At 48.1% G+C, this 13,555-nt stretch overlaps 1 protein-coding gene across 1 annotated transcript in view; it reads right to left on the minus strand.

Moving 5' to 3' along the window:
- The window catches only part of Ano7 (anoctamin 7), a 28,791-nt gene extending 16,423 nt beyond the window's left edge, over window positions 1-12,368 (minus strand). Inside the window, exons 1-7 of the mRNA XM_055616790.1 lie at window positions 12,277-12,368; window positions 11,089-11,203; window positions 9,458-9,515; window positions 6,579-6,709; window positions 2,768-2,875; window positions 1,972-2,108; window positions 412-469 (exon numbers count right to left, since the gene is read on the minus strand). Of these exons, the coding sequence (XP_055472765.1) occupies window positions 412-469; window positions 1,972-2,108; window positions 2,768-2,875; window positions 6,579-6,709; window positions 9,458-9,515; window positions 11,089-11,203; window positions 12,277-12,314 (645 nt within the window). The 5' untranslated portion in view covers window positions 12,315-12,368. The remainder of the gene's footprint in view (window positions 1-411; window positions 470-1,971; window positions 2,109-2,767; window positions 2,876-6,578; window positions 6,710-9,457; window positions 9,516-11,088; window positions 11,204-12,276) is intronic.
- Between the last annotated feature and the right edge of the window lie 1,187 nt (window positions 12,369-13,555).

The raw sequence follows: 13,555 nt of genomic DNA on the forward strand, positions 1-13,555 counted from the left end.
ACCTGCCCCTGTAGCCTGGTTTTGACAGACTGGTTTAGGATATACTGAAACCTCTTCCTTGCCTGTTCTGGCCAGCCAGCAAGACCGCCTCACCTGTGCTTAGGACCGTGGTAGCCTAGATCCCACAAGTCCATAAACCTGGATTATGCTGGGCCCCAGGATTATAGAGGGGTACTGGATAGGGAGCTGGCTTTTTCTTGATCCAGGGTAGTCTGGACATGCCCTGCCCCCACTGTCCGGCCTCCAGGCCATATCCTCACTCTATGGAGCAAGATCAGGGTCATTCTCTAAGCCTTCAGCCCTCTTGGAGCTTTATGGTGGCCATGAAGACCTCAGGGTTGGTGGTTGGGATATGTCAGGCCTCTCTGAGCCTGGTCAGATTAGGGTATGCAGTGAACGCACTCCACTCACAATCTGGTGCCTTTTGGTGCTGGTGAAGAAGGTGTCCTGATTGTCACTCCCAAGGAACCTGCAGAGGTGAGAAAAGTTTAGAGGTTGGAGAGTCTGGGGATTTTTGCCACACAGAAGGCAAGATACAGGAGGAGACATGGTCTGAGTGCGTCTCATGGAAGTTTACGGGCTATGAAGTGTCAAAGTGGTGGGACCTGTAGGAGGGAGGCCAAGCCAAGCATGGTGGTGCACACCTTTAATCTCAGCGCTTGTGAGTTCAAGGCCAGCCTGGTCTACATATCCAGTTCCAAGACAGTTAAAGCTACATAGTGAGACTCAGATTTAGGGTTAGGGGCAGCCCAAGGCATGAGGTCATGTGGTGTCTGCTCTTAAAGGGAGCTAATTCTGATCTCAGGAAAGATTCAGTTATTGAAGGAAGAAGACAGCTTAGTCTGCTCTTCTGGGTCTAGCTAGCTCCCATTCTGTCTCTGTCTCACTGTGTTATGACTGCTATATCTAGCTAGGGGCTGACCAGCTGAGGCTACCAATCCTGGACTATCAGCCTCCTAACTTGCAAGCTGCATAAACCTCTTCTTTTCTTTTTTAAAGATTCATTTATTAGTATACAGAGTACTGCCTGACCACCAGAAGAGGGCACCAGATCTCATTATAGATGTTTGTGAGCCACCATGTGGTTGCTGGGAATTGAACTCAGGACCTCTGGAGGAGCAGCCCAGCTCTCTTAACCTCTGAGCCATCTCTCCAGCCCGAGCTTCTTCTTTTAAAGAACAGTTTGTTTCATACAGTGAGAGGGAAGAGTGGGTTGGAAGTAATTGCTCTATATCAGACCCCATTTCCTGTTTCTTCTTTGTGTGTGCATGTATGTTGAGTTTATAAGATGTCACATCCCACAGCACACGTGCAGAAGTCCCAGCACCAGGAGGCCTTGCTGAGGTGGGTGTCGACAGTTTCTGCTGCACATGTGCTCCAGGTTAGCTGGCTGTGAGCTCCAGTACAATTCTTCTGTCTTTTTCTCCATCTCACCATAGGGGTTTGGGGGTTGCAGATGAGCACCATCACATCTGGCTTTTTTGGTAGGTTCCAGGGATTGAACTCAGGCTTGTAAGACAAGTGTTTTGACCTGTTGAGCCATGTGCCCTGCTTCCAAACTTCTTTTCTCAACAGAATACCACCAATCTTTGGGTATTTTGTTATAGCAACAGAAATGTATCATGACTTGGGCCTTGTGTGTCCATTCCTAGAATCTGGGGCATGTTTGTCCCACAGCACAGCCACCCTAGCATGGCTAATGTGGGTCACTTACCAACACACAGCTAGCTGCTCAGTAGGCTTGTTCACCTGGGATTTAGATGGTATTCTCTGAAAATCCCAGGTGAGGAGAGCATTTGGGAAAAAGCATGATGTTTAGTTAATTCATTCACAGTCTCACACAACCATCCTAGTTCTTAGTGGGGGCTGGTCCCACAGGAGGGTGTTTAGTTAATTCATTCACAGTCTCACTCACACAACCACCCTAGTTCTTAGTGTCCTGCTGGGCTCAGCCGGGCTGCACTAGCATACCATTGCAGCTTGCTTGCTTTGAAGTGGCAGGAGTAGCACTCCGGGGGCGTGTCAGGCACTTCCTCCAGCAGGATATTGGGGATGCCCAGCCACTCCAGAAGAGTGGCTGACCAGTTGGAGGCCTGATTGGGTAGCTCCTGGAAAGAAAATTATTCAGAAGATCTTCACAGCTGGAAAAGAGAGTGAGCAAATCTGCAAACAGGATTGCAGTCGAAGAGTGAAGCACTGAGAACTAGCATCTCTTACTGATTGACCCTGCTGCAGATGCTCCCCACCTCGGGCCTCCGCCGTGGCCCCTCCCCTCCCTGGGGCCTCGGGCTCTGAGAGTCGCTCGGCCTGTTATGTGGAGGGCCAGAGCTGCTCATGCCGCTAGGGAATGAAAGAGAGTAGACAGTGTGCCCTGTCCCCCACACCACACAGGTGACCCGCTACGAGCAGTTCAAGTGAGTCATCCTGAGGGCTCCAAGAGCCCGCTGTCCTTCACCCTGAGCACACAAGGCTGGAGCTGCCTTAGCAGATGGCCCTGTAGGTTCTGATCCTGCAGGGAAGGCAGCCAGCTGATAGCCGTGGTTACCCTGTGTACTGCCAGGACCTCCCTGATTCCAGAGCCTGTCATGTTTCCTGCTCACCCAATGGGTGTTCTGAGACTCCATGTGACATTGGGTAGGAGGGAACTAAAGGTCCCCATCTCTAAGGAATGATGGTTTTGGACAGTAAGCCCAGCACATAGGTATCAATCAGCTATTGACCTAGGTGGGGACTCCCAGCCTCTCCCTCTGACCCAGTTCCCCCATACCTGCAGAGGCAGCTTCAGGCGCAGGTCTTCTGCATAGTAGCAGAGAACAGCCCAGGGTGCATTGAGGAGGATGTAATGTACTGCAGTGGCCTCATCCTGGACATCATGCTGCAGACACCAGGGGCTTCTGTGAGGGCCTGAGGGTGTTGCTGCGTGCCCTGTGTCTACTCACACTCAGGAGAGGGCTAACAATGCCATAGCCCTGGTGCTGATGGGCAGCCAATGGCTGTACACCATCTCAGTAGGAATGCTCATTTGCGAGGCCTCAGAAAGCTTGTGCTGACAGCAGAGAGCCTATATCTGGGGCCCATGCTACCTGCATCCTCTTCTATGGCAATGACAACCAAACCAGCCCTTCCCCCAAAGTCTGGGGACCCATTTGTTGCTTCTCAGAGACTGTATTGACCTAGCCCATCTTCTGTTTTAAAAAGGGGGTCAGCAAGTTCAGCTTTGCCTAGCAATGCTCAGTGGCTGCTTCAGCCTTCTACAAACCTCTGGACATTCACATTGCTCTCCACACACCTAAGAAGCCTGTACAGCCTCCATTATGCTATATGTCAGGCTACAGCAAAGCAAGCCATCCTCATGCCTAGACACTGTTTACTGAGACCAGCAGACTCCATGACAAAGACAAGGGCAAAGTGCACATAAAGCTTGCTTTTGTCTGTTGGAGCATGCAGTCACTGCTGCTTTGGTGCCAGATAGCACTAAAGGCCAGATTTATATTAATTCTGCTATAGACTTACAGCTATATAGACTAGGAGTCTGTTAGGACGGTTGTGACTTGGGTACATCCAGTACTCTATAGGTAATTTAATAAACTCATTTATTTAACAAGATGGACTAGTTTGAGCCATTTGTTGAGCTGGTCACTGTTGTCCTTGTTTAGAGACATGTGTTAATTTTACATCTTTTCCCCAAATCCTACAGCAGTGTCCATGCTGCCCTGAGGTAAGACATGCCCAGAGCCCTGGGAGGGCTGAGACTTTTGATCTTATGAACAAAAGCTTCTGTGGAGTATGGACTTATCTTTCAAAGACCTTTCCAGAGTTCTCAGCTCTTGTTGTACATCACAGCCATCTGGAGTTCCCCCAAATGCCTGTGTAAAAACTATATCCTTCTTATGGAGGCAAACTGAACCTGGCCATTTGGGGCACCCTTGGATGGCTGTGACAGGCTGAGAGCTAAGAACTGAGTAGTCTCAAGGCTGATAGTATTTGGAGAGCTAGTGGTTGGGTAGATGAATAATGAGTGATGAATAGATGGATGGATGCATTGTGTGTGTGTGTGTGTGTGTGTGTGTGTGTGTGTGTGTAAAAGTTACAGAATACACAGGGTCAGAGGTTGTGGTGGTTTGAATAAGAATGGCTCCCTTAGACCCCCATAGGCTCATATATTTGAATGCTTGGTCACCAGGGAGTAGAATTCTTTGAAAGGATTAGACTGTATAGCCTTATTGGAGGAAGTGTGTCACTGAAAGTGAGTTTTTAGGTGCCAAAAGTCCATGCCAAGCCTAGTCTGTCTGTCCGTCTCTCTCTCTCTCTGCCTTCAGACCAGGATGTGGCTCTCAGCTACTGCTCCAGCACCATGAATGCCACCAAACTCCTCTACCATGATGGTAATGAACTAACTCTGAAACTGTAAGCAAGCCCCTAATTACATATTCTCCCTTGTTTGAGCTACCTTGCTGTCTTTTCACAGCAGTAGAACAGTGACTAAGACACAGGCAAAAGTAGCCCTGTCCACAGTTTAAAAAAATGGAACTTGTATCAACAGTGACATGTGTGACAAGCAATCTACATGTCCAGAACAAACAAGGAATTCCTACACAACTGAGTAGAAACAGGGAAATGACCCCACATAAAGGAGCACATGATACAAAAAGTGTTGGCCTTCCAGTTGCTTCCAAACTTAGATGGCTCTGCTTTGGAGTTCTTATTTCAGGACAGGGGGCTAATAAGATGCATATGTGCACACCGGCCTTTGGCTTTTGGTATTTTCTTGTGGGCAGTGTAGTCCTGCCCTCTCTGATGATGCTGGGAAGCAGCTGTGAGCACAGCTCTTGGCTTAGCCTCTACTCCCAAGGGAGCAGCTGCACTGTAGAGTGGACTGGTGGCTCAGGTGGGGTATTTGGGCAAATAGGTGCATTTAATTCATTTTGTTTGTTTCTTTGTTTTTTGAGACAGGGCTTCTCTGTGTAACAAGAGCCCTGGCTGTCCTGGACTTGCTTTGTAGACCAGGCTGGCCTTGAACTCACAGAGATCTTCCTGCCTTTGCCTCTGCCTCCTGAGCACCAGGATTAAACATTTGATGCATTTTAGATTATACCCAGGTCTAGGTACTGGATTCAACTGGGCTATGGCTGGGAGCAGGTGCCCCTATCATAAGTCAAGGAGAAGCTTAATGGAAACACAAATGGCTCATAAGTGTGTAAAACCTCTTTAGAAATTAGATAAAAAGCCAGGCGTGGGCGGCAAACGCCTGTAATCCCAGCACTTGGAGAGGCAGATGTAGGCAGACCTCTGTGAGTTGGAGGAGAGCCTGATCTACAAAGTGAGTCCAGGACAGCCAAGGCTATATAGCAGCTGACTGATGAAAATGGAAAAAAACGGAGAAGTTAGGGCTGGAGAGATGGCTCAGCAGTTAGAGCACTGGCTATTTTTGCAGAGGACCTGGGTTTAGTTCCCACCCCCCAAATGGCAGCTCACAGCCATCTGGAATGTCAGTCCTAGGGTATTTGACTCCCTCTTCCAATTTCAGTAGGCACCAGGCATGTGGTGCACAGACATGAATGTATGCATGTAAGCAAAACACATTACACATTAAAAAAAAATAAGTAAATCTTAAAAAGGAGAGAGAATGAAAAAGTCTAACAATGACATGTGTTGAAAACATTCAGAGCAAGGGGGTGCTAGCTCACCCCCAGAAGACAGTGTAAATTGGGCCACCATTTAAGAAAAGGCTTCACTTGGTCATCAACTCTGCTCCTGGAGAAATGCAGTTTAGCAGCAATTCTAAGATGACTAACAAAAGCTAGCTGTCACTGGGGTCCTCAACTAGAAATAAAGAAACTCCTACAAGCCCACAGCAAGGTAGACAGTACCTGCTGTTCAGGAGAGTTTCACAGGGCCACATAAAATGGAAAAAGCAAGACCCTATTGTCAAACAGACAAAACCGAGCTCAAGTGCTGAGTGATATGATTAACAGAAGTTTCACAACTGAATCTTAAGGTCGGGGACCATGATGACAACAGTGCTTCTGGGGACAGAAGGAGGTGGTTGGGATGAAGAGTATCAAGAATATGTATATAAAGATCTGGCAATGAAGGGCATGCACACCCCTCCATCCTGAGATTCCCCCGTTGCCCACTGCAGTGTTCACTCAGGGCCTACATGACTATTCCATTTCTCCTGCTCATTCGTTCTAAGTGGTACTATTACATAAAACACAAAAGGGACCTTTGAATCTGCTAAATCCTATGAACACCAACAATGACTGCAAATGACACACACTGACAAAAGTGGAGATAGGCAATGGGTGGCAAAGATGGAGGCAGTTTTGTCGACTTTCCTGAAGGCTTTAGTCTCTGTGATGAGTGAGCCTAGTGTGTTATGGTGGATCTATATTTCTGCTGGCCTGGGGTCAGTGGTTCCCTAGCCACAGGGAGCTCCCTAAAGGTTGGGTATCCAGAGGAACTCTGGGGCTTAGTTTGCATCATATTTTTGGCTGGGAGGCCCTCGGACTTGTAGAATAAAGTCAGGTTATGAGAAAATACAGAACCTGCATAACTCTCTTCTTACCACTATGTACCTGATCTATATTCAGGCCAGCCATACGAAGATTTTCCAGAAAGGTCTCCCGCCAGACCTCATGTGTGTCTTTGTCCTGGGTAGGGCTCTCTTGGTTCCTACCAAGGTCTTCTTCCCAAACAAGAACAAAATCTGCAAGGATCAATGGGGACAGAGGTAGATAGCTCAGGCTAATGGAATGCAGGCCCAGGGCAGGGTTGCTGGGTTCTCAACTGGGGCACAGGGGTTGTGATAGGAAGTGAGAGCCATTGGCTTCTCCAGTGCTCTTGCCCAGCTGGCTCCTTGGTTGTAGTTAGGGCTGGAGAGCAGGCTTGTGTGCAGTGCAGATCAGGAACTGAGGCTGGAGAGGGACTGGGTGTGTCCTCCTAGGATCCCTGCTGTAGCTTGGTTCCCACAGTCTATGTCCCAAACTCCTAAAGAAACCTGGTTAGGTGTGATTTCTTGGATAAAAAAAAAAAAGTACAACAATTAGAGAAAAATTGATAAGACAAATTTCATCAGTGGATGCCATCCAAAAGGTAAAGGCAACCCAGAGAATAGGAGAAAACTTTTGCATAACATGTGTCTAATAAGGAGCATACCCAGAATTAAAAGGGCTCTTACACACACACACACACACACACACACACACACACACACACACAAAGAAAGAAAAAAAGAACAACCAATTTAAAAAGGGCAAAGATTTTGAAGATAATTTCTCTAAAGAAGATATAAAATGCCTAATTGGCACAAGAAAAGACAGTCGTTAGGAAAATACAAACCCAATCTATAGCAATAATGTCATAGAATATGCTGTCCCAGTGAGGAACCACCAGCACACTTAGAGATGAAGGACAGTTTTTTACTGAGGTACCTAGGTGACTGGGGCTAATGCCAAAACAAGAATTGACCCCCAACTAAGAAAGCATTCTGCTTTCTTAGTTTATATAGACCCCAGGCTTATGCATTTTGCATACTCTGTCATCCTTACAGCTCTTTCTGGTCCTGGCCACAAGTTATGCTTCCAACAATTTAGACAGAGACGGGGAAGACTGTGAGTGAGATTACTTCGGCAGATGGGAGACTTATTTAAACACAGCAGTGCAGGTCTCTTTTGAACAGCTGTGACCCAGGGTCATCTCGCCCACTGAGAGAGTTTTTATGTTTCCTCTGAGAATACAGGACTTAATGGCAGACTAGAACTTAATTACGGCTGTGATCCTGCAGTGCCTCCCTTGAGCTGCCCTGTAGAGGCATGTCTTTGGTATCGGAACCAGGGTCTAATGGCTGCTCAATCCAGGTGAGTAAACATTTACATCCTTGTATTCTAAATTTTGCTTATCTCTAATAGGCCTGGTAAGCATAGTACTTATCTTTTGGGGTAGTTAGGAGGATATATTCTTTTAGCTAAATTCTACTTGTGTGGCTTACTGTCCCCTAAGCAAATCTATTGTTGAGTCCTTTTGTTTGTTTGTTTGTTTGTTTGTTTGTTTTTTGAGACAGGGTTTCTTTGTGTAGCCTTGGCTCTCTTTGACTTGCTTTGTAGACAAGGCTGACCTCAAACTCACAGAAATCCACCACCCCCGCCTCCCTGAGTGCTGGGATTACAGGTGTACACCACCACACCCAGCTTATTGTTGAGTCCTTTATAATACCAATTCTATCACTTCGAGTTTCTTCTACTTTAATAACATTTCACATGCCAAGTGGAGGCATTAGTAGGGCTGTGCTGTGCTAAGAGCACACACTGTGGTATTATGGGAAACAGGAAACTATCTTTGAAAAGTTCGGCATTTATACAACAGGTTAAACATTGGGTTACCTTATGACATAGCAAGTCTACCTGAAACTATCTGGTCAAGAAGAATTAAAACATGTCCATACAGCAGGGCATGGTGGTGCACACCTCTAATCCCAGCACTCTGGGAGGCAGAGACAGGCAGATCTCCATGAGTTCAAGGCTAGCCTGGTCTGCAACATGAGTCCAGGACAGCCAAGGCTATGCAGAGAAACTCTTTCTCAAAGAAAAGATAAGAAAACAAAGGAATCCCCCCCACACATAAATAAAAACAAAAAAATATGTCTACACAAAAGCTTGTACATAATAATTATTCTTATTCCCCATTCAAAACAGAAAAAAGAAGAGAATAGGTGAACTTTGTGGTATGTAAATTATTTATTAACAAAGCTGTTTCAAAAAAAAAAAAACCTGCCTAAATAAAGCCAAGAGCATTAACATTTGCCTCCTTTGACCACGTTCAGAGAGAACGTGGGTCCCTGAGGATCTGGGTGCAGCTCCTGTGGAAGCTCAGTGTTGTGTGTGCCTTATTACAGCCTCTCCAGCGGTATGTGTGTGCTAATGCCCACACACTTTGGCAGAACATGCTACTTTCTGCTTTGCATTTTTGTAATAGTCATGCTAAGGCATGTGAGGTTAGAGCTGTCTACTTTGGAGCTGCTGGGGAGTGTGTGGGCCCTGGACCCCACAGAGAACTGCTGTAGGTCCCAGCAGGACATGAAGGTGGCTTTGGGCAAGTGGAAGCCATGGGCTAGGGGCATGGTGGGAGAAGTGGATCTGAGAACACTTAAAGGTAGAAAGATGTGAATGCAAGAAAAAAAACAAACTTGTGGCTGAAAATGAGGAAGGCTGGAGCAGTCACTACTCGGTTTTCCTCTCTGTGCTCTCCTGTCAGGGGACCTTACTCTCCTGTTATCTCCCAGTGTACCACTTGCTCAGCAGGCGGCTCTCACCTCAACTCCAGTACTACAGTTGTCCCCAGAACACTGGACTATCACTAGAAGCCTGGTTATTGAGCTGACCCAAGCCTGCTGGCTTCCTGCTGCCAGGCACCTCACTTATGACCCCACCCCAGGACCAACAGAGTACAGATGGCTTACCAATTGGGGGTTTGGCATAGCTCCCAACTCTGCTGGGGACCACCTGCTGTTTATCTGCCTGGAGGAAGGAAGAAAGCCTTCAGCACCCAACCATCAGTATGAGTCACTCCCACCCCGCCCCCTTCCTAGTTGCTTCTTGTCCCTCCTCCTACCTCTTTCCATGTTCCACTTTGCCCCTCCTGTTTCCAACTTGTACCATCTCCACCCTTCCCTAATTCTTCCTGCCCTCCTTTCTCATTTTTTCTTCCCCCTTTGACATTTCCTGCTCAGCTTTCCCACTCATCCCTGTCTCCCAGTCTAGCTCTGGCCCTGCCCCAGACCACCCTGCTAACAGAGGAGCATGCAGAGAAAAGTTGGGAGCTGTAGAGGGGAAGGGAAGGCTGAACTAGAATGGTAGGCTAGTGTCTGGCTCTCGCCATCCTTATCTTCCCCACCCGCCTCCATTGGTCTTTGAGTGCTCTACCCAGCATGTGGCAAAAACCATGCTCAGGCCTGCACTGAATGCCCTTCCCAGTCTTCACACCTGGAAGGGAAGCCATGCTGTTCTTGTGTGCTCTTGAGGACAAGTCAGTTCAATCAGGGTATAGAATCCTTGCTTTGCTTACATTCTTCTTCCCTCTGGAAAGCAAGGCTTTGTGTTCCCCTTTTGGGGGCCTCATTTCATGATACAGAGGGGCAAAATGGTACCTATAGGGACTCTGTTTTCCATAGGCACTGAGGGCTCCTTGGTTTTGTTCAGGAGACCAATGTCTTCTGGTGTTGAAGAAGCTCAGCTGAGGCTAAAGGAAGCTAGGCAGACCAAGATGTTCTCCCTCTGGAACTACTTGCCTTTGTAGAAGGCCTCTACCTGTCTCATAGGGACTAACCCCTGTATCAAGCTTAACTCCTGTTTCCCACTCTAATGCTAACCTTCAGGTAGCCCCAGGCATGCTCTTAACCTTCCCTCCACCTTCTATTAGCTCCACGGCCCATTCCAGCCAGGACATGACCCTGACTACAAAGCTCTTTCTCCTAGCAGGAGTAGGCCCCCTCATGAGTTGCTTTTCCGACAAATTGTTAGATGCAGAACAGAAGAAAGATTGGTCACAAGAACCATTCCATTTCGAGAAGAGAAAGCAGGGAAGCAGCAAAACATCCAGGGTGTGGCCACCCTGCGCATCTGCTATCTGCCTTCCAGTATTTGCAGGCCTTTGCGTGTACCAGAATTCATGGGTGACTCACCATACTTCACCATTCCCCACATCCAGAAAATATGTATGTGGTCCCAGTTTCCTCCTTTCACAGGGGTTCTGGCAGAGAAGGACCAAACCCAGGACCTTGGTCCTATCTGTCTTCTCTCCTTCCCCCAAGCCTCCTGTCTAATAGGATCTCAGACTGTCCCTCCAAGTTTGAGGGAGGTGAGTGGTGACCTGGTGGTGTGGCGTCTTTCCCCTGTCATCCAGGGCTGGGGGTTGCATTTGGATGTTGTACCCACTTTTCAAGTGCTCTAGGACAAGAGCAAGAATACAGGCCGTGACTGAGATGAGAGATCTCCCAAATCACACAGCACACAGGACCCTCATGGTCCAGAGTCTAGGGAGGAGGAGGAAGGGTGGTTTCATGCTGAACACCATCCCTATGGTTGAGGGTACCTCTGAGGCTTGGGCTGTGCTTCCGTAAGAGCAGTCATTCCCTGCTTCCGGGGAGGCCATGTCGATCAGCACCATGCTGTCTTCTTCCCGGGTTCGCCGCCGCAGCATCTCACTCCTGCACCACACCAAGGCCAGGGTAGCCAGGGCATGAGTGGTTAGAGAGGACACCAGTGAGAGCCAGCCCTGACACTGTGGCAGAGCCTGTGGCAAGCTTGTTCTACATGTAAAGAGACTGGTGCAGAGAAGTGGGCAAAGGCTCTGTCAAGGTCAGACAGTACTGTCCTAATGTAGGCATGTGAGAATCCCCACACTCTGGGACGTTAGATCCAGGAAAGAGCCAGCCACTGAATGGAGTATCTAGGAGCCTAGTGTAGCATCCATTCATCTATCCACCCACCCACCCACCCACCCATCCTCCTATTCATTCATCCAGTAAGTGCCGAACCCTCTTTGGTCCTGAGTGCTTTCACTCTGTGTAAGGCAATGTCACAGTATGTATGAGGTTGCCACACAGACCCTCCCTCTTCCTTCCTTCACCTATAGAGGAGGGCCATTTGGGTCATGGAGGATAGACAGTACCCTTTAGGGCCATCCGCTTTTGCTATAATTCTAGAGGACCTACTTCCAGGACCCCAGTCTCTCCAGCAAGGAGAAGCACAGTCATTTGGGGAGTTCTATGGAGTCTTCATGCCAGCCTGTGACACATGGTCTGGAAAGGAGGTAGGTGGGAGCAGGGCTAATTTTCAGGTGAGCAGACAGGGGAAGGACACAGGGTCCTGGAAGGTATACATAAGCCCAAACCTCCAGCTCCTGCCAGGACTCAGCATCACAGTGTGGGGACCCCAGGAGGGAATGAAAACCACAGGTGCTCTTATACAAAAGCTCTGCAGTGTATGTCTCCTGATGGGTGGGACTGAGTGCAATGACAAAGGAGTCTCAACTAAAGACCCCAGACAAAATCTGTTATGGGCAGGTGGAATGCTGACTCCTTATAGTAGGGAGTTATGGTAGTTACACTGAATATTGTCACTGCATCTCTAGGGCTTAGAGCAGAACTGTGCCAGGCTTCTGCCGCTGGAGAGCAAGCTCCAATGCCGCCGCTCCCTCTTCAGAGGGTGGAACCCCAGTGAGTCCATCTCCCTTCTACCCTCCCTGTGGCCCAAGCATCCAGGACGACACTCAGCCTACCTGGCACAGTGGCTTCCAGAGGAGACTGCAGAATTCATAGCCAGCTCATCAGCACATGCCTGGTTCCCGCAGGAGCAAAATCAGGGCCAGCCCTGACCCTAGAGCCCTGCCAGAGCTGTGGCAGCCACTCACCTGCCTTTGCCTCCCAGGGTAAAGGGGCTGGAAGCAGACAAGAGAGGTACTCAGTACAGCTGGCCACTGGGGTGCGGTCTCGGAAAAAGTCTCTGGGCAGGATCTGCCTGTTTGAAAAGAGGGTGTGGGACTCTGAGCCTGCAAACAGTCAGCCCATTTTTCCTTCACACACCCAACATGCAAATTGGATGTACCTTAGGCATCTTATTTGCTTAGAGATTCCAGTGGCAGCAGTTCTGTCTGCCACAGGAATGCCCAGGGAGATGGTAGTTATAGGACCAGACACAGGTGTCCCGTCAGGCAGCCCTGTTTCTGTGGGGTTGAAGTGAAGATCCACAGGGGTCCCAGCACTGAGAAAAGGGGAAGGGCTTTACCACTTCCTGAGGTGTGAGCTTATACACTGCTGCAAGGATGAGGTTAGGAACACAGACAGTTTGTTTTCCACAATGTCACATTTTATTGACAACAAATTCAGTACAGCATTTTCAACAGCAGCAATTTGCCAAACACTCCTGCTTTCCTTGACAGTGCTGAGGCAAACACAGGTTCTTTTGTTGTAATCTTATTTACTATTTTCTTTCTTTTTTTTTTTTTAAAGATTTTTTTAGTTTTTATTTATTTATGAACAAGTGCTTCATCTGATATACACATGGATGCCAAAGGAAGACATCAGATCTCAGTACAGATGGTTATGAGCCACCATGTGGGTGCTGGGAATTGAACTCAGGTCCTTTGAAAGAGCAGCCAGTGCTCTTAACCACTGAGCCATCTCTCCAGCGCTTACTTACTCTTATATATTACACATCACATAGTAAATATAACTCTTTATATGTATATTTGTAGATTATGGGATGGCTGTAAGGGGTTGAAGAGGCAAGGAGTTTCAGAGTTTCCAAACAGGCCTGAGAAGCCAAAGCCAGGGAATTGTCAGGGACACAAGTCTCTGATAATTAAACAGAACTGCAGAAGTTGGAGAAATGGATGGTGGCTGTGAGTCAGGACACTGTGGGTCACAGATTTGAGAGTGAAGCAGCAGGCCTGCCTGAGTCCTTTTGCCTCTGAAAGACTTGGTCCAGACAAAGGAACAAGCTGAGTGATGGACAGCAGTACCAGATAAAACAGGGGGATGGGTGGATGGCAATTTGAG

This window comes from Psammomys obesus, unplaced genomic scaffold, assembly GCF_907164565.1.
Source record: "Psammomys obesus unplaced genomic scaffold, mPsaObe1.curated_primary_1811, whole genome shotgun sequence".
Classification (NCBI taxonomy): Eukaryota; Metazoa; Chordata; class Mammalia; order Rodentia; family Muridae; genus Psammomys; species Psammomys obesus.